The sequence below is a fragment of the Podarcis bocagei genome (assembly GCF_964188305.1).
Source record: "Podarcis bocagei genome assembly, chromosome: 11".
Classification (NCBI taxonomy): Eukaryota; Metazoa; Chordata; class Lepidosauria; order Squamata; family Lacertidae; genus Podarcis; species Podarcis bocagei.
Genome location: NC_138136.1, coordinates 20,480,263 through 20,506,109, shown reverse-complemented (window position 1 = coordinate 20,506,109; position 25,847 = coordinate 20,480,263). Strand labels below are relative to the sequence as shown.

Sequence of the window (25,847 nt, the reverse complement as noted above, 5' to 3'; positions counted from 1 at the left end):
CATCAACACTTAGCATTTTGACAGGAGAGTGAGCAGGCCCACAGGCCCACCTACTCATTGTCGTCCCCACTATGGTGAGAGATATTCTATTTCTATTTAACTTGTAGTAATTGTTTTTAAATGCGTGCCTTTATTTGGAAGAAAGAAGGGATCAACAAAACACACAGGTATAGGTCACATTTGACGCAGACGCGGATTCCATGTGACATGCCTTTCATACATTTTTGCGTCCCTTTCCTTACACTCAGACTTTGATATTTTTTGTCTGGCTACATAAGGATTTCCTGCTGTTCACTGTTTCTGAAGGTCTAAATAATACCAGCCTATTTAATTCCGGTGACTGAATCTCTGTGCTCTTGGGTCTTGCCTTCAACTTTAAAGCTGACTTGCGTGTGACCTTAGTTGGTTCTTGTGCAATGTGGATAATCTTTAGTGCACTGATGTGTACAGTGTGAGCAGTGTTTCAAACCCATGAGGAGGAAAACAGTTGGAGAAGGGTGGGAAAACCCCCCTGAGAAAATACAGAGGTCGGGGTCCACAGAACTATGAATGGAAGAAAAATAGTCCCCTGTACACAAGAAGATTTGCCTGGTTCCTACTTCAATGTCCTTTCAGCATCAGGCAAATACTTTCAAAAATGTTTCCCCAGTCCTAAAACAATTATGTGGATTGCCTTGTGCTGTTCTCGTTGCGCTAATTTTAATTTGTTGTGTAATCTTTGCAGCAATGAGAACATCTCACACTTTGCCAATCCACTGAAGAACTGAGGTTGAGTGGGAGGACGTCCAGTTTTTAGCAAGCTCTAGATTAGCTGCCAACTGTAAATAAGAAATTATAGTGGATGTTGACTCATGTATCACTCCATTGGTTTCAAAGTGCAGCAAAATGTCTGCTGGATCTAAAGGATGCATGCTGCCAATGTCTAACCCAGGTATAGGCAACCTCAGCCCTCCAGATGTTTTGGGATTACAACTCCCATGATCCCTAGCTAACAGGACCAGTGGTCAGGGATGATGGGAATTGTAGTCTCCAAACATCTGGAGGGCCAAGGTTGCCTACGCCTGGTCTAATCAACCAGATCTAACATCTTCAGATAATTTCACATTCCCACTACATGTGGAAGAACCTATGCTTACACGTTCTCAATTATTAACTAGGTTCTTAATCCAGGTTTTTAAATCTGTCAAGGAGGGGCAGTCATGTTTGATCTAGATTTTGTGTGACTGGTCTTTTATATTGGAACATAGTGAAAGAGTTTGGCATGAAATCTGGGAGCCTTCCTAATCTTCCACTTCCACCATGATTTGCAAAACTGATTCCCTAATCTACATATTGGCTAACAGGGTATTATCAGAATGTGATATACATATGAAAGTATATATCATTGCCAGGTTGCTGAGATCTGGGCCTTAGAAGATGCGAGTGTCCTTTTAGTACACTGAGTTATCATATATCTGGAATTGCCACAAATGACAGTACTGAAACAATTTTGACTATAGGTCTGATTGCTTTAAAGAAGCAGCAACAAATCTTAGGGTTTATGGGATGCTTTATGGCCAAGTAGGTCTTTTTGAAGGCATCGGCAGAATAAATACTGCATATGGTCGTTGAAGAGCCAGTAACAGCAGCAAGTTCTCACTGAGGAAACATTGGGAGCCATTTCCCTCCCAAGGTGGCCTCAATAAAAGATATTGGCTAATGTTCATAGTTGTGAATAAACCAAGTTCAATGAACTTCCTTCTCTAACCATACTCTCCTCCTTTTCAGCCCAATACTTTTGTCCTGGGTCCCATCTACACTACACATTTAAAGCAGTATCATTCTATTTTAAACAATGGAAGAATCCTGGAAGCTGTGGCTTGTTAAGGGTGCTGAGATTTGTTGGGAGTTTCCCGTTCTCCTCACAATTTCTTCGGTCATCATTTCCTGTCTTCAGGGAACCCTAGGAATTGTAGCTCTCTGAGTTGAAATAGGGTTCTCTGAACAACTCTCAGCACTCTTAATAAACTTTAGTTCCTAGGGTGATTTAACCAGGCCTTTGGCTGATGACATCTAATGCCCCTTTAAATGTGTTGTGGAAGAGGGGGGATTATTGGGTTGTTGTTGTTGTTGTTGTTGTTGTTGTTGTTGTTGTTGTTGTTTATTTTATGTATTTTATTGTAGTTTTATGTCTGAACTGCTCTGAGATTATAAAGTGGTATACAAATATACCACCCTGAGATTATAAGGTGGTATACAATTTTAAATAATAATAATATTAATAATAAGGCAAAAGTCACGACTGTTTTAAGTCGCATGATGCTACTTTAAATGTATAGTGCAGATGGAACCCTGGTTTGCTTATGAAACATATTTCTCAGTGGTGATGCGTAGTAATGTAACAATATGCTAGGCTATGTGAAACTTTGAAAAATGGCTTGTAAAATGTAGTGCTTCTAATCCCTGTCTGATAGGACTTCCATTCAAGAAGTCATGTACAAGATGGTGCTGTTAATCACCCTGGGATACTCAGGAAATCTTCCATTTTAAAGGGGAAGAGTACAGACTTATTAACTATTTTTCTAATTGCACAATCATGTACCAAATTCAAGGTCTCATCTAGAAGTACTCGGTGAGACTAAAATGTCTTTATGCCTATGACAATACAGCAGGCTTTTGCAAAGCATCATGCTTGCATCATTATCACATATTTTCAAAACTGCTATCTGGTGAACCTTGTAAATGTATTCTTCATTTTTTACATTAAAAAAAACACATATCTGCCCAGTGTCTTGATAAAGGAACTTTGTTTATTTTCTAATTGTACCAGCTCTTTGTGTTAATTTTAAATAAGCTCTAGTGAAAGACTACCCCCCCTTCACTTTTATGAGAAACATCTAATTAGCATTAAGATACTGAAAGCCTCTCCCTCGATTTAAGCAGCTGGTCCTTTAATCCTTGGATGAAGCTTTATTGTTGATTTGTATTGAAAGGCAAAAAAAATAAAGATGAATGAAGAACCTACCAGGTCATATTAGTTATGTAGAATGACATGTTTGTTATAAAGGAAATGCCCAAAAGACCACTTAGTGCTCTGTCACTCAGCTTCATGTGTTTTGCACACAAGAGGGGAATGTTAAAGAAGAGCCTGGTAGGACTTGCTTTTGAGGATGACTCAAAAAGGAATATAGACAGAAATGGAAATAAGAAAAAGGAAACACTTTGTTTCATTTGCCTTTATGCTCATTCTCCTTTCTGTTCTTTACTGAAGAGAACCAAAGGGCGTTCCCTTCATGTACAAAATAATTTGATTAAATCCTAATGTTTAAAAAGTCCCTTTAAAAATCCAAATTCAGATTGAAACCTATTTATGCGATCATTTACAATCTGTTCAGCTACACACTAGTCTTCTGTAGCTGATTCAATGTCTACCAATATCTATGTTGTCAAATCAGGAAGCCTATCATATTTCCTTGCAAACTTTAGTGAAGCACGATTACTACAATTCAGGGCCCGAAACCTGCCTTTCACCAGATCACATTATAGCCCTTCTTCTAGACCTTCCAAATGTTCCTATTTCATAAGGACAGTCCTGAATTTACAGAAGCCATCCTGGTTTCTGAATTGATCCAAAAATGTCTCACTTTTCCTTGGGACATTCCCTATTTTCATTGGAGAAATGTTGGAGGGTATGGAGTTACGTAACTATACAACCTTTAGAAGATATCTGAAAGCAACCCTGTGTAGGAAAGTTTTCTAATGTTTAATGTTATATTATATATATATAACATATATATGTTATGTATATTATGTTGGAAGCTGCCCAGAGTGGCTGGGGCAACCTAGTCAAATGGGTGGGGTATAAATAATAATAAAATGGTGGTGGTGGTGGTGAAGGGTGGGACTGGAGTTCTAGAACTTCTTTCAAGAAGTAGTTCCTTACCTATTTATATTTTAATACTGTTCCTTCAAATAGGGAACAGGTGGCAAGCTTACATGCAATTTTAATGCTTAGCATCTACAAAACCAGAACCTAGTAACACAGAAACAGCTGCCATATCAGTCGAGGTGGCGAGATAATATTCTTGCTATGCAGAGAGCAAGGAAGAAATGGTATCAAAGTTCAAGGACCCCTTCCTTCCTTCCTTTCCCTCCAGGCTTCCTTCCAAAATCAGAACTGATCTCTTGCTGAGGGTTTTCCCCTCTCACCTTTCCAACTGTCCCTTAAGTCTCACAGATGGTGCTGAACCAACCCGTAGAGATGGAGATGAGAGGGTTGGACAGATATAATAGGAATGGAGTCCAAGAATAGAATAAACACATAGAATAGAAACAGAGTCTTAAGGACAGAATAAAATTGGCCATGTATGTGTGGAAGGTTGACGTTGCTCCTGTTTCTAAGATGCTGGAGTCGGTGATTTTCTGAATGTGTGGCGCCAAATTGATAGATGTCACGAGGACACCTTATATTCTCAGTTATAGAACTGGAAAAAGGCCAGTTTTTATCTAGAAGGAGAGTCCAAGTTCAAGGGTATTTTCTCTTAGAGGTCTGTCTCTATGTTGTTCTGTAGTGATTTCAAGCAGTCAGTGCAGCTTCACACAACGTGAGTGTGGCGATCACACAGGGTCCTCGGACGTTTGACGGTCTATTGATCCCTGTGCCACCACTGTGATTGCTTTGTTCGCTGCCACCAACCCGTTTCTCTCGGGTACGCACGGAGTCCAGACCGTTGTTAACATTAACAAATAATCAAGTTTATTTTTAAATGCAGGAACAAGTTTATGGTTTCAGTTAATTTTTCTTGGCAGTTTCTTTACTGTCTTATACGTTCCTAACAACTTCAAACTGATTATCCCAACTATCTATCTGACTCCACCTAACAGTTCCTCTCACTCTCTCACAACACAACTCGACCAACCCACAGACTTATCCTCCCTCTTCCTTCTCCAACTCCCAACTCTCAACTGACTTCCACACAACTCCAACTCTAACTCTAACTCCTCCCTTTGGGTTCCCATGGGCCAATCACCTTCACACACGTTTAACCCTTTCCTTATGACCCACCTAGGAGGCAAACGCCACAGTGAGTCTCTGTGCACAAACTATTTCTGTGTGTGGCCCAGAAGTTCAGCTGGAAAGTTACTTGAAGTGGAAGTAAGATTTCCTTTTCCCATGAGTCCTACTGCACACTTGCTCAAGGTGCATGGGAATGCAGAACAGGTGTAAAACACTTTCCTTTTTCTACCACCCCTCTCAATAAAGTCAGCTGACCCATGAGAGAATTGGAATGGCAATGATCCTTGATCCTCCCTAATCGGAATGGATTAAGTAAGGAAAATGCCTGAACCCTCCACAAAGTTATTCATTCATCCCCCTTGCCAAACATAAAGTGGGTTTGTTAGTTCCAACACATTTCCCACTCTAGGCTGTAGAGTGGGGACTCGGGTCTTTTGAACGCTACTGGATAATCACATTCTGAATCATCCCAATTATAGGACAAGAGGATAATTGAGTGATGGACTAGTAATGAAGGTTAAATCTATATTGCTTCCTGATTTTCCTGCAACCAATTTGGCCAGAAATGAACATAAATGAGAGGTGAGGGAACAAGCAGTTTTACAACAGCTTGAAAAACCTTTCAGATTCTGTAACTGAGGCTTTGTATACACATTCAGCAGAATGAGATATAGGAATACTAAAGTGGTACAATGGACTGCACAACTTGAAACTGCCGGTGGGATGCTGTTTCTAACACTCCCCCGAATTAAAAGAAAACAAACCCAATTCCTTCTAGATTGTGTCCCAGATGACTTCCTGCTGTTCTAGTTTCCTTCTTGTTATTCATTTTGGCAACTTAGGACACGTTTCTGTGTTTTGTTTTTCTAAATGTGATTCTGCACATTCAGTTGGGAGTAGTACGGTCCACTCTTAATTATCACTTCATTCCCACTTTGCTCTGTTTGCATGGTGCATCAGACCTCCTGCAACCAGGTTTCTGTGATTCATGCAGCAATTGCAGGCATGTGGATTTCTGTTGTCCCTGTGCTTAAAATAGCACGGAACTGCAAGGAAACAAACTTTGGATTCTGCTCCCTCTTTCCCTCAGATCCAACTTGAATAAAATATGAGCAAGTAAGCCTTGCCCTGTGAAATATACCCGGAGTCGAGTGTGGATTTCACGCTCTTTATTCAGCTCATAGTAGTGAGGAATCAAAGTTACCCCAAAATAGCTGCTTTATATACATTATTTACACAATGGGTCGCACGTGATTGGCTAATTCTGGGATTCTTCTGTAGGCCAATCAGGTTGCGGATTCACTTCCACCTGGAGCTGGATTGGGTGGCTCCTGTGGACCAATCATACTGCTGCATTGTTCTAAGACCAATCAGACTGCTAAATTCTGAATCCTATTGTTCTAGGACCAATCAGACTGCTGCTTTTTGGATCCTATTCAACTCAGTACATAACACCCTGCATAACCAATCACATGATGGCATGCACAGACACCAGTTGAATGGCAGTGCCCATTAACTTTGGGGGGCAGCCCCCTCAAATATTTTATTGGGCCCCCCGAAGGGACCCTGGCCTTCAGAAGTTGGCTTCTATACTCAGATCGCATAGAACTTTCACATGTCACCTTAACTTAGGAGAATGCAGCAGATTTTCTTTTACTTTGCTTCTCAGATTTCCCCAAGCTTTTGGAAATCCAAATTCACTCAACAAAAGTCTTGTGATGGGCTTTGCTTGAGGGCAATGTGAACAATGCCCATAAATTTTGGACTCGGCCTCAAACTCACAGTAAATAGCCCTGTGTGGACAAGTTCTTGGATTCAGAATACAAATTGTTTCCTAAAAGAAAAAAGTAGCTTCTAAATTAGTGTTTGTGCACTTTTTTTAAATAAAAAAGCACAATGTGCAACGAGAAGGCTATCAGCAGATAACGTGGCATTGTATTTCAAAACTTGTTCTGTCCTTGTTTGATCTACAGAGAGTTAGACAGAAATGTGCTGTATCACAACAAGTCAGCCAGAGAGGTCCTTGAACTACCTCTAAAAGACATCATGTTGTATTTTCTTCCTGTTTCCAAGGAAACCAGTTTAGTGTAAAATGAATTCTTTGTCTCCTGCTCTTTGCAAAATTATTTGAACCATCCAATCTCATAAAATGTTGCTTCCCAGGTGATTCTGTGCAACATGAGGAGGAGATGATAGGCTGCTTAATCTCCAATTTGATGCACCAATGAAGATGATTCCATTTATCAGTAGCTTGAACATTTTAGATTATATTTTGTGACAAATGATAAGATTATGTCCCTATTTCTGGTGCATATATTAAATAAAGCCTGTTATCTCTCTTGCATCCTCTTTCAAAAAACAACAACGTAGCTACTATTTCTGTTCGCAAACCAATGCAACATTGGGGGGAAATAATTTAAATTTGTCTCTGAAGAATTTCATCAGGACTTCAGGACCAAGGCTTAGGCTGAGAAAGAAATACACATTTATTTCTTACTGCTCTTATAAAAAGAAGAAGAAGAACGAATAAAATAATGGAGCCATTGAACTTTACCCTTTGTTTTATGTGCTTGGAGGTCATAGATGTAACTTCTCATCTACAGTAAAGTCAGGAGGTGGAAAGGAAGATTGCACTCTCCTGATTGTTGCTATGCATGACCTTTTTTCCTGCTTCCTCTTTCACCTGGGGTGTAAAACCTGCCCAGTGAACCTACTGGGTCTGAAATGAATTCTATTATTAATGGTGAGTATCTAAGGGCAGCTGCAAAGTCTCTGATCCCGAAACGTTATGGGATTTAGTGGTTTCTCTGCTCAGGATTTCCTAATGTTGACGTTCTGCACATGAAACCTCTGAATATCTTTTGGAACTTATTGATAAGTTTCAAAAACCGTAACAGTGAACCGGCTGAATTTGCTCAACTGGTGATAGAGAATTGTATCAGCCCTACATGGGGCATAGGATGAGCTCTCAAGGCACCCAGTCCCTAGGTATTTTGGACTTTAGCCCACATCAGCCCCAGCCAGCATGACTTGATAGGGATATTTTGATTTCTAATCTAAAATATCTGGGTGACAGCAGCTTGGATAATCTTAAAGCATAAGACATCTGGTCTATGCTTGTCTAAATTCTGGATTTCCACCTTGAATATTTGAGCCTGAAAGGCTTTTAAAAAGCCATTAGGTGGTGTCTTTCAAGAACTCAAGAATACATACATCCATCTTAACGGATATTTCTACATTTTTGAGGCAAAACTCAGACAGGCTTGTATTTAATATTCAATGAGAAAAATACAAAAGGATCATGGGAGCATTATTTCATCAGACACAATGTGTTGTACTTGAGTATGGATATTATCAAACAGGGTTTTGAAAACTTTATTACAATTTCCCCCTCCTAAGCCTTAGCAGGGTTTAGCAGTCCGGCAGACATTTCAGCTGGGGCTTCCAAAATGGCTTCACTGTGTTAATGAAGCCACAGAAATATAGGTAAGCTTAATTGACACCAGTTCACTTTTACCACACCTACCACCTGCCAACGTAGTGATGAATTACAAAAAAAGAAAGTTTTACATGGATGTAGACAAAGCAAAATGATTCCATGTGAGATGGATCATCGAAGACCTGGAGTTCGCTGTTCAAAGATGCACTGTGGATGCAGAAATTCTACTTAGAAATCAGCAATCTGGTTGCACCACCCCCATCAGTTCATTTCACAGCGAATACTGTAGAAAGAGTCTGATATAACATACTGTGCATATTGATGCAGTGGTAAATGGCCTTTCGGTACTGCAGATACTGCGGATTATTTATACTTGTTACAGTTCCACATTACAGTCATCTTTATTATACTTTCGTTCTATTTCAGGATTCAGCTCTACTTCTGATGGCCTCTAGCTAAAGCGTATTATTGATTTCCCCGCTTTTAATGTTTATTTTTCAATTGTTCTGGTCTAAAGGTTGCCAGCCACGTTTTCCACGCTGATGCTGGGACTCCCAAATGCATCTTGGCCCACAAAAGAACTTACTCATCTAATTGAATTAACCGTGAGTCTGTTCTGCTTAATAGAGTTTGTCATGAAACACTAAGTAGATGCGACAATGATCACAGTAAATCATACTGTGTCTCTACTCTCTGGACAGTATTAACTTTCGGCTGGTTGCTGAGTGCCTTAGCCCTCTTACTAATTGTTACCTCCATGCAGGACAATTTTCCTAGGCTGCTGGATAAATCATGACAAAGATGTGGCTAACCTGAAATCTGAATAATGGCAATGAACTTGCCTAATTAAAGAGATGCAGATGGCCATGCTACCTAGCAATTTTCACCTCGCTTACTTCAGCTCCAATTATAGTCCTTCCCTACTGACTTACACTGTATAAATTACAAAGTCAGAAGGGCAGATGACTATTCACCTGTTTCTATTCATGAAGAGAAGTCTAACACTTTCATTCTTTTTCTGTACAAAGCATGTGATCATAGCTTTAATATTTGTCTGGAAGTAGAGGTAACTTCATTTCAAAACAACAACAACGAAGCAAGGAAACGGGATTAATGATCTTAGTGGACCAGCTCAGCAGGATGATGCATGCAACATTTCACAAAACACAGTGGGCACAATCCACTGGGCAGGGGTATGGCGCCCTGATCGAGGACAAAATGTGGTGCCGCCCCTTCATATTTCATATTTTTGCAATAATTCCTATTGGTACAGTTGCTTTTTTAATGGATCTTCTCAGTATAAGTACCTGTATGGATATAGGTTTTTAATTTCTTATTCTTTTGTGCTCTCAGCTCAGTTCCCTGTGTGGAGGAACCACCCACACCGTCCTAAATATGGCACTACACTGGGAACGTCTCTTGGTCCATTGCAATTGCTGGAAACTGTGCAATAAAACGTTTATGTTCTTGCATGTGTCAATGGAAATTGGGCTGGATGAATTCCTGTGCCTGCTGTGATTTTGACTCTAGTTGGTTTCCAATTGTAGTTGGAAAGATGGAGAGCCCCATTATTAACAATGCAGCTTAGTCGGATACGACCTTCCAACTGTACAATTTTATGAGTCTATGACCATTCTTAAGCAACTGACGTAGCTTTCCATGTGATTAATACATTGGAATTTCTAGCTCACCCTGTTCTTAAATTATGATGTATTAAGAAATATATATGTACCGTATTACCCACCCCCAAAAGCAGACTCTTTCTTATGCTGGGAAGTAAGGACATTGTTTCCACCAGAAGAAATTAAAGTGTCTCCCAAAATAAACAGGACTGTCATGGGCAACAAAGTGAGACAGATGCTAAAACAGAATCCAAGACTTTTCTCTATCCCAGTAGCTGGACGAATTACTAAATTGATGTCCAGCAGTTCTACACCTGCCATTTTAAGAAAATGGGATCACTAAACTGTCCTGTCACCATTATAACCAGAAAACTGCAGGCACTGACCCTAAATAGCTACCTTTGTCTTTGAAAGCAAGAGAAATGACTTAAAACTGTGAGCGTTCAACTTTGGCATCTTCTGTATCTTTGCCTAAAAGTATTTATAGAGTCACATTCTAATGGCATGTTCCAGCATTAGGAGGAAATGCAGTTGTATTGCTCCATCTTAAATTCTGGCCTATCCTCGGGAGACACCTTTCTGCTCACTTCCTGCGTCAGTATCTAGGTGTAAATGAGCCAAAAGAACATTTAAAATACTGATTGCATCAGAAGCTTTTGTGGGCTAGATCCCACTTTACCAACTTTCAGTTGGTAAATATAAAGTGACAATTGCAAACTGCAGGGCCTAAAGACCATAAATGTAAGTGGCCTGGCAAGTCTGTGACATTTCTATGCAGAGTTGGAAAATTTAGAATAACAGTAAATGGTAATAATACAATTTCCCTAGTTCTGCTGTGCCAACCTAACCCCTGTAGTGGGTTGCAAACATATGATTCTCTAATGATTAATACTTAAATGAATTGAATCACATTATGTAAACATTATATGTATCTGCCAACTGAGGATAATGCTGACATAGTGGTCTATGGAAGGTTATGCCACAAGAAATCTGCAAGGCTTTAAGGTGCCACAGGACCCCCTTAGTTGTGTTTGTTGCAATAGATTAACACAATTACCCTTTGGGAATAAAGTGGACCAAGCTGCCATTTCTGTTGCTTATCTGTTGTCTTGTGATGGATCCCCAAATTGCTGCTGCACTGACCAGAAATGACTTCATTGATTTACTCTAAGCCATATCATGTTGCCATCCCAAATGATTACTCATAATTGGAGAAATACCCATAATGATAAGGGTCCCAAAAACAGACCCAGTGAGCTAGGATTTCTTTATATTAAAAAAAAGCTGTCTTGGTCTGTTAATAGCATACTATATTATGCAAATGTATGCTGGTTTGCAATGCAGTTCCATATTTCATGATGACATTCTAAATGAGGATATCATGATGACCATTAATACAATGAATCTTAATGCCATTGCATTGATTAAAAAGTGCAAAGCCCCACTGCTTTCCTCCTGCAAGCCCCTTCTCCCTACCTATCCAAAGGTGAAGAATTAACTAGACATAGTATTGCTGAATAATTCATTCCTTGTGTTGACATCCTCCCAGCGCTTAGCAAGAGGGGAGATGCTTCATATTTCACCATGCATGTTGTTTTGCTTCCTCATTTATCCCTCCACTTACTGGCATTTCCTATAGACCATTTGCAGGCTAAATTGAAGACAATAGCAATGCCCTCTACTATGTTTTCGATATCATCGTTGGAGAGGGAAGCTGGCTTTTACCATGAAGTTGGCATTTTTTCACAGGGCTGCGGCTTAGACATTTCCATCTTTCAGGAAGAGATCCAGGGCTCAGAGAGCCCTGCGGCAAAATGTTCTTTGGTAGACCCTCTCTTGAGGTTGATGCTTACATGGCAGTGACAGCACCGATCCAAAGTGGCTGGAAGTTGCCATTTTAATTTCCCAGAATGCCCCAGAATGCCAGGTGCAGTCACTACAGAGGTTTTTTTGGGGGGGCGGGGGCGGGAATTGAAATGCAGTTTCTCAGCTGCCCGGGGTAGTGCTCAATGCTTGTAAGCAGATGACCTAGAATGCTAGGGCCTGTCCGTTCTATTTTCCTTGAAACTGGAACTAAGCAAATCTGTTGGTAATTCTGTTTAGGGTTCCTTTGTGTGGTAAAGGAAATAGATGCTGCGATAGTAATCTGAATGCTGTAATTTGTGCTGATCTATCATCGCACAAAGCCTATGGGGAATGGCCCCTGTGAGAGAACAGAGGTTACTTCTCTGTCACCTTTGGCTGGAGTCCTCTCTCTCCACACTGACCAGTTTTATGAACAGTCCCTTTATGTACTTCCACAGTCTCACCCACTTGAAGAGGTAAAGAACATAGGAAGCCGAAGTCCCATTGAGTCCAGCATCCTCTTCTCTTGGCTGCCAACCACATGTGTTCGGGAAGCTCACAAGCAGGACCTGAGGGCAACAACTCTCTTCCTACTTGCGATTCTCAGCAACTAGAATCAAGAAGCATATTGCCTCGAACTGTGAAGGTCAGAAAACAGTGCGGCCTTCCTTGGCTCCTGGCAAGCAGCCCTTCGTACTAAAACCAGCAGGAAAGTTTTTGGTTGGCTCATCAGTTATGAACTGCAGCTACTTCATTTCAGATACAACTCATACTCACAATTTCACTGCAGTATGTACTATATTATAGGCCGATTGCATGTCTTCACAATATAATGAATGTCTGCCTGACGTGTAATCTGGTACCATCCGAAGCTGGTCTTCGTGGCAGTACTGAGCTGCTCTTTTCAACAACATTGGCTTCATTGCCATCATTTCTGAATTATACTCTAAGCAACAACTCAAACTGTTTAACCACCTTGGGGGGGGGGGCAGGGGAAGACTCTCTCTTTTCTTCTTGAAGCAAAAGTCATCATCCCACTTCTAGAACAGCTCAAAAATGCTGTAAGAGCGAAAACGTGGCTGTCCTCCTCCTCTGTTACAAAGGGAACAGTATGTTTGGTAAGCAGAGAGCATCTGAAAGTCATTCTTGTTCCAAAGTGTCTGGAGAAATTAATCTGAAATCCAGATGAACAGATGATACAGCGACTACAAGACTTCCAAGTGATAATGGATATTGAATTAAGGGTGAATTTGGCCCTGACAGGACAACCAAAAGGAATTTACCACTTGGATAGATATGCTTGCATCTCATAAGACTCTGAAATCAAAGTGTTGCATAGCTGATGGCATTAAATACTGGCACAGAAGGCAGGAGCAACGTCCCTTTTGCAAGACTGCACATCTATGCCAGAGATGCTTACCTTGAGAAGGGCCACATAAGGACGTCTATGCAGCTTTCTCTGCTTATGCAGTCATAGTTGGCTTCTGCCCACGGTGCTGCAGGAGAGCGCTGGCATTTAAAGTCCCAAACTTCCCAAACTGAGCACCTGTGTCCAAGGCTACTGGTTTTAATACCTAAAGGTTGCAGCTGAAGAGAGCTGAAGTACAACTTCCTCTTAAAGGGATGGTATGGGTGATATGGCACAAAAGGGTATCGAAAGCAGACACAGCAGTGTTGTACAAGTTTGGAAGCCTAAAAAGTAACATTTATAACACACAAGAAAATATGTGCTTTGATGAAATGCCTTGTGTGTTAAAGCAACATTAACTCCACCTGTTGAGATGGGCACAACAGTTTTCTCTCCCTAAATCTCACAATTTTGAATTTATGGGACTGTGTTGAAAATTTGGAATACTATGAACATAAATTAATTGATGGTGGTTATGAGGCACTGAGGAAAGAGGGTGCTAAGCAAAATAATTAAGTACACTTACCATTCCCAACTGCAGTTTTGGGGGTGTATGGTACACTTGAAACTGCAGCCTAGTCTGGCAAGTGCATGTCGGCTAGTCAGTTGTATTCCAGGTCATCTATGAGTTGTATTGGCTAAAGGCTTTACGGGCTACTTCACATGTCAGAAATCTGATCAAAAACTGAGCCAGCAGAGAACTACCTCATCAATGATGATGACAAATGAGCTCAGTACACATAGAGCAAGATGGTGGGCAAAGAATAAAACCATGAACCAAGTAGGTCTTTAAGAACTGAATGCCACTTTTGGTCTCCCCTCCCCCAAATGTAACCTTTGGCCAATTGAGCTCATGCAGAATGCAATTTCAGTAAGGGAACTTGCATATGCAGCTTTGCGGGGTGGGAGAGTTTTGAACAGTTGTGCCCTGTGCAGAGCTGCCATTGAAAATGGAAAGCGACAGCAAGTCCAGAAAACAGTTGTGTACTTTTTATCAGGAGAGAATGTTGATGCAGTTACCAGGCTAGGGAACCTGTGGTCTGTTACATGTTGCTGGACTCTGCATCTCCCATCAGACCCAACCAGCATGACCCGTGCTCAGAAGGGATGGGGATTATAGTCCAATAACATCTGGAGGGCCAGAGGTTTCTCATTCCTTCTACAGATTTATCTAGAAATCTGGGTTCTTCCATACACTCCCCCCCCCCCGCTCTGTGTGTGTGAACATGAGTACTTCTCTGGGTCTTTGGCTCAGGCCAGCAAAATGAAATCATAAGAGCACTGTTCTTCATGTGGTATTTAAAAAGTGGTTCACATTTCTGGAACGGATAAGAAGTCAGCAATTTTGTTTATTCATGGATAGCATGTCCCCATATCTGATTAGTAGCAGGGTTTGGGAACCTTTTTGGCATACAAATTTAAGGATTGGTCTAATTGGGTAAGTTTTAATGCATTGTTACTGTTCCTATGGAAAATGTTGAGTCCCTTATTTTGTAAAACAACCTCCATTCACCACCACCACAATGGCTTTTATTTATTTTTTTATCAGTCTTGCGAATAAGTCTGCAAAAGTTACTAGCCTGCGAAACTTTCCCAGTTGTGTCTTTCAAGGCCGGTTGGTGCATCTATGGGTTTGGAAGAGCCTCCCAGAACATGGATGCACCACAATGGCAACTGGCCCTATGGATGTTTGCAGAAGGTGACCACACTGCACTAGAGCATTTGCATCGGTACAAGTAATTTGGTAGCCTAAATGCTTTGTTTAGGTGCCTCTTCTCTGCCCATTTTTTTAGTGCGACCCATGAACATGTGGTCCCTGGTTGGCCCAGGGGTGGCAGCTGTGTGCTTCCGAATTCTATCAGTGGCCGCTTGTCAAGGATGCTTGAGCTGAGATTCCTGCATTGCAAGGGGGCGTGTGGACTAGAGGACCCTCGGGGTCCCTTCCAACTCTACAATCCCACAGTTCTGTGGTTGCCCAGTCTGTGTGTCTCAGTGTGTTTCCTGTGCATTGGGTCTGAAGGGTGGAAATGGTGATCCCATTTCATGTCAACAGAGGCAGGGTTTTGCTTAATGCCACTGCTAGCCCCAGTGGTGGAGGAAGCTAGGGTGGCACGCCCAGGGGTAGCGCGCACCGCGGGGCCCCCAGCCTGCCTGCCTGCCTCCTGTGACTCAGCCGCCCTACAGCTGAGGGGGAGGCAGCGGGCGGATCGTTTGGGCAGCGCAGAGCCTGTACGTGCCCAAGCCACTGTGTCTCTCCCAGGACAGGCCCTGCAGTGAGTGTCACCCAGCTTTTTGTCGCCCCCCCCCAGTGGTGACATCCAGGGTGGCCCACCCCCACCACACACCCCTTCCTCCACCCCTGGCTGGCCCACCGTGGTCTTGCCATGCTGCCTATCTAATCAGTGCAGCCTTCGCATTTTGTGCAGCTGCCTAACACTAGTGTGAGGTTGTGACTTGTGGAGCTGCAGGTGTGTGGTGCGACCTTGGCATCTAGTTCTAGCCACTTTTTGTCTAGTGTAGCAAACCCAAGTATTATGCTGCAAGCTGCTCTTCTGCAACCCAGAGAGCCACCAATTATATTCTGTTGGTATCCACTTAAATAACAACAACAACAACAACAACAGTTTGTCCTTCTATTTTTGTATTATTTAGCACTAATCAAGAAAGAAGAACCAGGAGACAAAATAGAAGGTAGAACAGTCTGGTTTTATTACTTTATGTCATCAAGAGACTCCCCCCCCCCCTTACCTTGCCATTTTTTCCTTTTTCTATTTTTAAAATCTTAATTTTTATTTTTATTTTTTGCTTTCCTTTTTTTTTAAACAACATACATTTAATCGTGAATCGGATGTTAAGGGAATGTGGAGATGAAGGGAAGTTTGGTGACATCACAATATTTTACAACTTTACAACAAATGAGAGTCCGAATTGGTTGCGTCTAACCAGTGTATAGCAAGAGTGGAAAGCAAAGGCACACTTAGGTCTAAGAACCTCTTCACGCAAAATGGGGGTGGGGAGAGGTGTCAGGTGGGGGGAGCAAGGGAAGGATCTGAACAGGAAAAAAAACACCACACTCAAGTACAAAATGGGCACCTCAAGGTTAACCCAGTCTTTGTCAGGGTGTATATTACAAAGGCAGAGATCTCTGTACAAAGCTGCAGTGATTATTCATTTCTACATCATGACAGAATGCTTTGTTAAGAGGCAGGGAGGGGGCCACTGTGCCCTTCGCAACTCCAGAGGGTTGAGCTTGGGGAGGAAAAGAGTGCATTGCTCCTTTTCTTTGCTGATGAGTCCCCTGCCACCTGCAGCTTAGGAAGAAATGAAGAAACAAAGCCAAACGGAAAACCCCAACAAGAAACACAGCTTTGACTTCAGTAAGCATAGTTCACGAATGGCGGACGAACCAGTTTAGTTAGAGAGGCAGAGTTGAAAGCAGGGAGTATGCAAGCACCATTGGTATACACACTTTGGTTTCGATCATCCAGGCTCTCTAAACGACCTCCTGTGTGCTAACCAACTTGAGAAGTTTTCCTTTCTTTATCATTAAAAAGCAAAACGCCCCCTCCTTCCCAAATCCAGCAAAATAAATCCAAGTGAAGTATAAAAACCCTTCTCTTTTTAAAAACAAAACAAAACAAAAGTCCGTCCCCAAGCAAAAGAAAAAAACCAAACCAAAATAACTATCTCCTCCCTCTCAAACATTCGATCCAGGCAATATAGAACACACCCACCCACCACTTTTTGCTACAGTATGTTGACAGTTATTAAAAAACAAAATACATGCTTGTGCATGAACCACCCAGAAATTGTGAGACCACACACACACACACACACACACACACACACACACACACACTGTGCACCCACGTTTCAAACCCCACAAATGGGAGCAAATTAAATCAAAGTAGGAGCCCCTCCACTTTTTTAAAAAATAAAAAAGGGCTTATGCAGCATCCTTTTGGGTTTGCATTACTGTAGCTGTTATTGGGAACCAGCAGGAGCCAGCCTGCTTATATTAATTTCCATTTCATTTTATGTGCTGTACATAAACGCTGTGAGAGGGTGTCTGTTTTTGTTTTGCTTTGCCAGACAGCACCTCGTGCTTGCCTTCAGTTGACACATCAGACTTTTGATGACAGTCCTCTAATGACTTCTTTGCTGGTTTGTGAGTAAGACTACATCACTATGCAGAAGGGATATGAAAAGATTTGGGTAGAAGGAAAAGGCTGCCCGCAGTATGGCGATGATACTGCCAGCGTTGCCCAAGGGGTGGTCTGAGAACCAAAACTAGAAAAGTCACACTGAAGCGATGTGCACTGTTACTGCCTCGCCTTCTGATGAGCTGGAGTGTCGCTGTTACCGTAACCTCAATATTCTTCCTTGAAACGTGCATGTTCTCCAGGGGAGTAATTGAGGATGGAGATAAATAAATATCTGATTTATTCTAAAGGGAAAGGGGCACACACGACAGCTCACAAAGATACACAACTGAAGGGTGTAAGGCACAAATTTACATGTGGAAGAAAGTAGGGTATTCACAGATGTGTTTTCCACCAACAAACAACGCTCTCCCCTCCCTGCCCTTGTGCGGTTAAGACCGTGAGCTATGCACAGCAGAAGCCAGCATATGGATGAGTCCATGGCGTTTGTGGATTTTTGTCTGCCATTTCACATGCAAGGGTGAAATGGGATGGCAGAAAACAAAGCTGGTGCCTTCACAGAAATGATGAGCTATTGACAAAACCACGTTCACAGCAGAGGGGCCAAGGTGGGCAGCTTTCAACGCTGCGGCAGGAAGTTACTGTAGGAAGATAGGAACCTTGTTGTTGAACGGGGTGGTTTCTCTTTGACTACTGCCCGGCACGGAGGCTGGAAGGCAAGCTTATCTGACATTTAAATAAATACTCCCCTTTTTTTGTTTTCCAGAAAGAGATCAGAGAGTCCAAACACAAAAGTTCAAAATTCCACCTTCAACTTATTTAACTCAGTGAATTTATTGGAAAAATAAAAAGAGTTTTAATTACTCCAGTTAATGGGTTTCACGTTAAATAGGCATAATTTTCAACGTATTTTGCTTTTTTTTCCTTCTGGAGAGAGCTGCTCATATGATGATATGCAGAAGTAATTTCCTTAGGAATAATAAAAAAAGACAAAAGGATGAACAATAAATAATAGGAGTTACTTGCGTTAACAGTCACATGTTATTCATTAAAAGAGAAGAGGGGTGGAAACCTAGGACAGAGTGGTTGCCCAACATGGCAATCGGCTATAACCAAATGGCTGTAACACTGATGAGCATTTCACAGTACCTGCACAGAGTAAATGTCTGCCACAGTTCAGTTAAGAGTTAGCTTAATCAATGAATTCCTTCCTTCCTTTCCGTTTTCCTTTTGTTTGGGGTTGTCGTTTCCCCCGTTTCCGTCTTGGCTTTCAAAGCACTCAAGTTCCCAGATCCGGAATTGCGCTTTGTGCAGTTTCCGAGTGAAGTTATCACAGTCATCATTCTCGTGTGTGCTTTTGGCTCAATGTTTTGTGGTTAGTCTTTTGAGTAAAAGAGCTGTTGCATCGTGGGGGTGGGTCCTACAGTTGCAAACCATGTATTGCATGACCCGATTGTTTACCCCCCCTCCCTTAAAAAATAAAAAATATTCCACTTTCCCCAGAGAGCAATGCATCCACAGGGTCAGGCAGCTTCCTGGTCAGTTGAAAAAGAGCATTGCCGTTGCTAAACACTGCCTTTGTAATGGCGTACTCTGGTCACCTGCTGTCCCCCCCCACCCCACGGTGATTATGTACATGCATCGTTAGGCTTCATGGACGTGGAAAGAGGGGAGAAGGAGGGCTTGGGGGGTACGTCTGGTTTTAACGACGGTGTGCGTTTCAACCCTGATCTTGTCAGCGAGTTGTATGTCGTGAGGCTGGGCTGCCTAGATACAGTCACGGTCTGACCCTGAGCGGCGTGGACCTGTATAGAGTCCACCCTCTGTGGGGCAGGAGGGGGGTTGTCCCCCCTGCCAAAGCTCTGATTTCTCGAGAGGTGGGAAGAATTTGAAGAATTAGTGTTATTCCTTTTGAGGGTGGAGGCCTGGTGGTTTCTCGTAAGCGAGTTCGTGGCGTAGTTTCTCTTGTAGTCCACGTTATAAGCGGAAGAATGCATTTCCAGTCGTTTGCCCAGGCCGCCCTGGGCGAGGGAGGCCCCCGGAGGCCCCAGGGAGGCTTCCCTCTGGGGTACTTTGGGCGGCATGCTATCCAGGTTCTCCACCAGGTTCACCCCGTGGTTGGGGCTTTTGCCGCTGAGATGCTCCTTGATGGTTTTGTACTCGAGGGTGGCGTTTTGGTCCTCCATCGCCATCTGCGCCATGTCGCTCATTTTGGGCTGGTCGACGTACTCGTGCTGGTAGCCTTGCTGAGAAATGGGCAGGACGACGACGCTGGGGATGTGGCTGGGAGAAGCCCTGAGAGGGAGGTCCGTGGGGATCACGGGGGAGGCCATAGGGGGGATGTCTTTTGTGCAGGCGTTGATGAGGTTCTGGTTCCTCTCCCAGTCTCTGCTGCCGCGGCTGGGCTTCCTCTTCTGCTGCAGCGTCGGGGTCGACTCTGGAGTTGGCAGAGCGGCCAAGTCCAAGTGATGCTGGTCGGCTTTGATGAGCATCTTGGCGGTGCTGCCCGGCGTAGCAAGCTTGCCGTTGTGCATCAGCGGGGTGAGGATGGCTTCCGGCTTTGGCTCTTTGGACTGAGTGTCCCCAAAGAGGCCACTGAGCTTGGTGACGCTGCTCATGGAGCCCCGGCGGGATTGGGTCAGCTCCTTCTCCTTCCTCTGCACGATGGTCACGTCTCTGCGCCGATGGTCGCAGATGCAGTACACTATGATCCCCGAGAAGACAGCCCCCATGACAAAGGCAAGAATGACTGCAATGGCCAGGAGGGTGACCGGCACCAGTTGGTCGTGCCCTTTGAGATAACTCTCCCGAATCACTCCTGCAACAAATATCATAAAGAGGTAAGCAGAGAAGCACAGGGGGAGAAATGGTTACGGTCAGTGTTAATCCATTTAAAGACATTCTCTAGATCAGGGTTTCCGTAACTTGGGTCTCCAGCTGTTGTTGGACTACAACTCCCATCATCCCTAGATAGTATGGCCAGTGGTCAGGGATGATGGGAAATGTAGTCCAAAAACAGCTGGAGACCCAAGTTTGAGAAACCCTGCTGTAGACACAACTCCTGCATTTTAAAAACAACTCTTAAAGATGTGGCGACGAGTGACTCGGGATGGTCCCAATATTGAGTGCTCCTGCAGTAACTGGTCACAACCCAAAGACCAACTGAGGCTATTTTTGAGATAGGTCAAAAGTGGTTTGCCATATGGCACATGGAGTTTGGAGCAGAAGCCCCGAATGAGTTATATCGTTCTTTGGCTCTTGAGGGGGGAACCCCTATTATGGGTTGGTTGTCTGCATCACATCTAGTTGAGCACTCACGTACGTTTTGGTCTGGTCTCTTAAGGAAGACCGAGAAAACTCAACCCTCATTCCTATTCCAAGTGGTATTTTCCAGGCAAAATTTGAAAAGCAAATGAAACATCCTCAATGTGTATCTCTCTTTGCAGAGAGTCATGCCAATCTTTATTTCCAGAGATCTTCCTTCCTGCTTCTGCAGAAACCTTGCCATTTTATGGTATATTGCAGCTCCTAGGAAATCTCCCTGCAGCAGCTGGCATTTTTAGCACAGTTAATCCTTTTAAGCGTACAAAAAATAAATAAAAAATAAATGATTTGAATGTACCCACCAACTACCATACAGAATATTAAGGGAGAAAATGCAGAAATAAATATTTTCCCCCAGTTGTATAGCTTGCTGTGCACCAAAGCCTTTAGACCTGCTCACACATACACAACAACACTTGCAAGGGGAAATGAAGGGGGAAACAAATAAAAATGTAGGGAAAAAAACCTTGAAGCTCTTTCTGGACCAAGGTCATGCTACACAGGTGAAGGACTATTCCTGTACGGTCTCCTCCAATGCAAAAACATTATTCCCTGCTTTATACATTTAACTGGGGATGCTGCCAAAATTGCGGGGCCAAGCAGTAGACAAGTTCCTCTTTCTCAGCCTTAGCTAGCCTGCAGTCTGGGTCCTCTGAGTGCACATGTATATAGAGATGTGATACATGCAATTTCTCTCCCGCTGAAAAATAGGGCGGATGGTGCAAACTGGGCTGTTAAGTGATGATGTGTTCACATGCAGTACTCACACAGGAGGTTATCTCTGTTATGGTGAGACTCACATTTGGTCTCTGTCACACTGTTTCAGAGCTTTCTGAAGATGAATAGATGATGAACCAGGTTTATGTAATGAGGAACCAGACCTGTTTCCCTCCCCCTTGTATTCATCTATGGTCTAAAAGTCAGATCACAGCCAAATACTGAAATCTTGCTTTTAAAAGTGGTGAATCCCTATCAAATTTTGGAGACCATCTGAACCCAATCCCAAGTTATTATAGTTAAATGTAAAAGTACCATTATTGCAGCAGAGATCGAATGGGACTGGTTTTACTGCATGACAAGGCTTTATGGAAGATACAGATCATTTGTAGAATAAATTGCAATCGTATTTTAACGTCGTTTGCATGCAAACTATCTCCAAAGAATACGGCAGCAGAAATTGAGCCTCATGGAAAGCATTGATAAGCAGTCCTCTAGAATTATTGCTCAGCTGTGATAGATTTGCTGTCCTTTTTTAAATAATAGTGTGTATGCATTTATGGTATATTTGCATTCATAGCAGGAACTCAAATGCTTTCTGAAATTATAAAATCCAGTTGTGAAATTAGTTTTGCATGGAAATGATTGCATTGTGACGAGCAATTAATAATTTCATATAAGGAATGAGCAGCAAGGAGAATTTCTCCCTTGGAAAGCAAATGTTAACGCCCTCAGTTGCTTCACGGCCATTTCCCACTGCATAATAGACCTGGGGGAGAGCTAGTTTCATGGGGCTTTCATGTCAAAACTTCTCTGCATGTAAAAAAGGTTACAGAAAAAATTCTATTCCTCTTTCTCCTCTTTAATGTATATGCCAGGGGTGGAGAACTTCTTGCAGGTTGATCTTGGCCTCCTGGCCTCCCCCATTTGTACCCCAGGCCATTATGTTCAAGCTATACACACACCCCACTTACACCTGAAAAGGCTGTTTTCTGAAGTTGGTTTCTGAAGTTCCCAAGCTGGGTGTTTGGAGCCTTTGAAGCAGTCTATGAAGTGGCGACCCGGTGCCAGTGCTGCCCCAAGACATTTTGCTGCTCAATGGCAACCCTGCCCCCACGACAAAGCCCCCCAGATCTGCCCCCTTCCCCCTCAACTACGGCGAGGGGATGAAACGTCCTCTGCCTATGGACTTACTGTGCTCTGTTGCAAATTGTGCACAATTCCAGAGTTGATTTCTGTGGTATGTGTAGCTGATCGACAACCCTAAAAGCCTGCACAGGTTGGTTCTAAGTAGCGAGTGTTATCAATCCCATGGGAATAAACTGGTGCCGAACAATAAAGGACAACACCCAACTAGGCAGCTCTGTCCGTGGCTAAACTTAGTACAGTGGTGCCTCGCAAGACGAAAAGAATCCGTTCCGCGAGTCTCTTCGTCTTGCGGTTTTTTTGTCTTGCGAAGCAAGCCCATTAGCGTCTTAGCGGATTAGCGCTATTAGCGGCTTAGCGGATCAGCTGATAAGCGGCTTAGCGGATCAGCTGTTAAGCGGCTTAGGATCAGCTGATAAGCGGCTTAGCAGCTTGGGAAAAAGGGGGCAAAAAGGAAAAAAAACCCCGCAGGAACTCGCAAGACATTTTCGTCTTGCGAAGCAAGCCCATAGGAAATTCGTTTTGCGAAGCACCTCCAAAACGGAAAACCCTTTCGTCTAGCGGGTTTTCCATCTTGCGAGGCATTCGTCTTGCGGGGCACCACTGTATAATTTCTCTGGCTATTTTTGCTCGGAAAATGCCATCAAATGCACTGCAAAGCATGCATCTGTAGAAAAGAGGCTCCAATGATTGTGGTTCTTTACAAAAAGGCTGTCTTCCTCCCCACCCCCCTTTTTTTATCACATGCAGTCTGGGAGACCAAAATAGTCTCAACATGTTACAAGCCTGAGTTTGTCTTGTCTGTAATCACAGCTCGAGATGGCAAAACACCAAAGGAAGCCTTAGTGTCTGTGCTCTCTAAAAATAGATTCTGGAGTAGGTTAGATGGGATAAGCAAGTCTGGACCCCGAGTCAAATTCTTTGCTACGGTTCATTCGTTGGTGCACAGAAAAAAACAGGCCTGTCTTTGTGGCATTACTGCCTCCCTTTAACATTTCACAGATGAAGATAGGGACGTCCTTGTAGTCTTATAACCATCTCACATCAGGGATGCCTCCCCTTCTGGCCATGACTTAATGCTGAAGACTTTACATATTCCTGCCATATGCTGCATCAATTTCCTATTCCACAGACTATGTGATGTAGGCACATTGAAGCAGGGTGTGTGTGCAGCTGTAAACTGATCATAACACTTCCCTTCTTTTACAAGTTAAGAATGTTTATTGGATTGTTAAATCTCACAGTGGATCTGGCCATACCTGTAACGGGATAGCAGCAACTCAAAAACCACCCACTGATGTTTTCTATATGAAGACACACCTCCCCTTCCACCACTGCTTTGGGCCACATGTGTGCTCACTTTCAGAAGTTTAGGAGAGGCAATTCCAATGCCACTCCTTCTTAACAGCAAACTAAGCTGAGGGGTGCTGAAAGAAATGGGAGCCAAAATGAGGCCAACATCTTGGCTGAGAGTCCTGGAAGACCTTCTCCCTGCCTTGCAGGCCTTTTCCCACCAGGTCTGACAAGGCCCTGACTGACTCCAGCTACAAAAGCTGAGCCTGTTAAACAAACTCTTGAGCTGGGGTGTTGTTTAGGGTTTCTTATTAGAGGGCTGTGATTCCTATTATTGCTATTATCGTATTTTTCGCTCTATAAGACGCACCAGACCACAAGATACACCTAGTTTTTGGAGGAGGAAAACAAGGAAAAATATATTCTGAATCTCAGAAGCCAGAACAGCAAGAGGGATCACTGCACAGTGAAAGCAGTGATCCCTCTTGCTGTTCTGGCTTCTGGGATAGCTGCGCAGCCTGCATTCGCTCCATAAGACGCACACACATTTCCCCTTACTTTTTAGGAGGGAAAAAGTGAGTCTTATAGAGCAAAAAATACGGTAATTTTTTTGCAACTTTATTTTAGATATTCTTATGATCTGTATGGAAATTGTTCCATTTGGCTGCGTACTTCTTGATGTTTTATTTATTGCTTATGACTACTTTTGTTATGCTTGTAATTATGTAATTCATTTCATGTTGTAAGCTGCCCTGAGCATGGTTTGAACGGTGCATGTATGTCTTAGCACTCCAGGGAAAACCTTGAGGTTTGCTGAAGTACAACATACCTTAAAAAAACAAGAATGCAATATGTATAGAGCTAAAAGCTCTATATAAAGCATCCCAATGAGAATTGAGCATGCTGTGTAGCAACAGAATACTAAGTGTTATTTGAGCTTCTTACAGCCTACAGTGGGCAGACTTCAGGCTTGTCAGATCTTCTCTGCTTTATAATAGAACCCTAACACCTACTACCTGGAACCCAGAGCAAAATACAGCCTGAGACCTCCTCCCCGGTCCTTTTTGCTGCAGCGACATGCTCAAGTTTGGCTTAGTGTGTCGTCCCAACTGGATTCATGGTTAAGCTCTCTCTTCAGTAACCTAAAGCTGTAACCGAGGTTTGTTCTTGGTTTTAGCTTGTAGTTGGGGAGGAGAGAGCTTAACAAGGCTGGATGACATGCTAATCCAAACCTTGATTTAGCTCAGCATGGTACAACAGCAGAAAGGATGCAGGGAGCAACCAGCAGGTCTGAGAGCTCTTCTCCTGTAGCTTGGATGCTCTTACTATAAGCCAAGGCTTGGCTTAGCGTGCATTGCAAGCAGAGTCACAGTTAGCCTGAAAGAACAGTGTACCGGTGAACACATCCCGAATCTAGTGATCTGTTTTCAGAACAAGAACTGAACACCAAAGTTCACTCCTGATTGCACCAAGCTTTCTTCTCTTTAGGAACCTGATTGAGGTCATTTTGGAGCCTTCAAGTGGTGTCTTAACTTTTGTTGTTGTTCCTCTTGTTAAACAGGAGTTAGAAACTGTTGCCAATCTACTGCTAATCACCCAGAGATCTACCAAAAATTCTCCCATTCCTTCTGTCCACTCCTGACTTACAGATTTCTGTAAAATGGTGTAGATTTGTGGGATGACCTGCCCAGGAATGACCCACTAGGAGGTGAGGACACTGCAGCATTTGGGTTGCAGGTCATCTGTGTCTTCAAAAATGTCAAAGCAAGAAGGGTGATTCTTCAGAGGCAGAAAACAGGGTTCATCTAAGGGAGGCTTCACCAATCTGGTGTACCCCAGATAGCAACTGTGCACCAAAAGATTTGGAGGGCACCACTTTGGGGAAGGCTATTCT

At 43.0% G+C, this 25,847-nt stretch overlaps 1 protein-coding gene and 1 long non-coding RNA gene across 9 annotated transcripts in view; both read right to left on the bottom strand.

The window, feature by feature from the left end:
• Nucleotides 1-15,997: 15,997 nt before the first annotated feature.
• Nucleotides 15,998-25,847, bottom strand: part of SEMA6A (semaphorin 6A) — a 183,847-nt gene continuing 173,997 nt past the window's right edge. For all 8 annotated transcript variants that reach the window (XM_081213582.1, XM_081213587.1, XM_081213588.1 and 5 more), the window contains one exon: nt 15,998-20,291. In XM_081213582.1, coding sequence (XP_081069708.1) covers nt 19,102-20,291 — 1,190 coding nt within the window. In that variant the 3' untranslated portion in view covers nt 15,998-19,101. The remainder of the gene's footprint in view (nt 20,292-25,847) is intronic.
• LOC308597848 lies at nt 21,153-23,331 on the bottom strand. Its single transcript, XR_014013199.1, has 2 exons — nt 23,262-23,331; nt 21,153-22,892 (listed from the first exon to the last, which is right to left on the bottom strand). It is a non-coding gene; the product is annotated as an uncharacterized lncRNA (long non-coding RNA).